Genomic DNA, 1103 nt, shown 5'->3' with positions numbered 1-1103 from the left:
GGGGGAGAGAACAACTTGATCTTAGGTAAAAGAAAAAAAAACAATGATAAATATTTATCCATATCAACACATTTTGTATGAGTAACCCCCTGCTGTGCTGACCACAGACTCACACACACACGTACACATAGTAACAGATACCCACAAACACAAACACACATAGTAATAGACACGTACACATACAAACACACATACACTCACACACGCACACACACACACACACACATACACATAGTAACAGATACCTACAAACACAAACACATATTATAGTAATAGACACATACACTTACAAACACACATACACTCACACACACACACAAACACACCTCTTTTTGCTTGAGCGCTTCAAAAAGTGCCGCGTGGAGAGGTTCTAACTGGCACAACAAGGAGTAAACTTTTTTAAAAAGATTTTTTGCTCTCTTTTTTTTAACGCACGGACCCAGGTTAAAATCGGCAACTACGAGAAAGAGGGGAAAGTGCAGGTGGGCCCTAGATGGAACCAGACGGAAGTCCCGCTGGATTCGTCGCCTTTCCTGACCCAGCCGACCATCATCGCCCTGGGTGCAGGGGGCGGCATACTCCTGCTCATGATTGTGCTGGTGGCCGTTTGCTGTCGAGTCCACGCTAAGGCCAAGAAAGAGAGGAAACTGGCGGAGACGTTTTCCAACCTGGGCAGCTCCAAAGGTAGCTGGCAAGACTCTTTTTAGAATCTGAATTGCAACAAAATATTTCTTGAGCGCATGCCACCAAACCACAGATTATAAAGAAACGGCAATGAAATTTCGTATGAATTTTTGGCTTCGTACATTTTAACAGCTGGCTGACGTTGTGGAGTTATATGACAATGACAATGACAATCTTTATTCATCTCGCAGGGAGAAATTTTTCTTGGTCGTTAACAATGGCAGTAAACGTTACAAAAGTTAGACGTAAAGGTGCACTCACGCAAACGCACAACAAGACAGGACAGTAGGCCAAGTAAATACATGTCTCACGTGCTGGGACAACCCGCTCCGTAACACTCTCTCTCTCTCTCTCTCTCTCTCTCTGTCTCTCTCCGTCTCTCTCTCCCCTCTCTCTCTCTCTCTCTCTCTCTCTTTCTC

The 1103-nt window shown here is 44.4% G+C and overlaps 1 protein-coding gene across 1 annotated transcript in view; it reads left to right on the top strand.

The window, feature by feature from the left end:
- The window catches only part of LOC101851546 (hepatocyte growth factor receptor), a gene marked incomplete at its 5' end in the record, with an annotated part of 23114 nt that overhangs the window by 9895 nt on the left and 12116 nt on the right, over positions 1–1103 (top strand). Inside the window, 1 exon segment of the mRNA XM_013090118.1 lies at positions 444–684. Within this exon segment, the coding sequence (XP_012945572.1) occupies positions 444–684 (241 nt within the window).

Source organism: Aplysia californica, unplaced genomic scaffold, assembly GCF_000002075.1.
Source record: "Aplysia californica isolate F4 #8 unplaced genomic scaffold, AplCal3.0 scaffold01148, whole genome shotgun sequence".
NCBI classification, from domain to species: domain Eukaryota; kingdom Metazoa; phylum Mollusca; class Gastropoda; order Aplysiida; family Aplysiidae; genus Aplysia; species Aplysia californica.
This window is presented reverse-complemented; position numbering and strand designations above follow the sequence as displayed.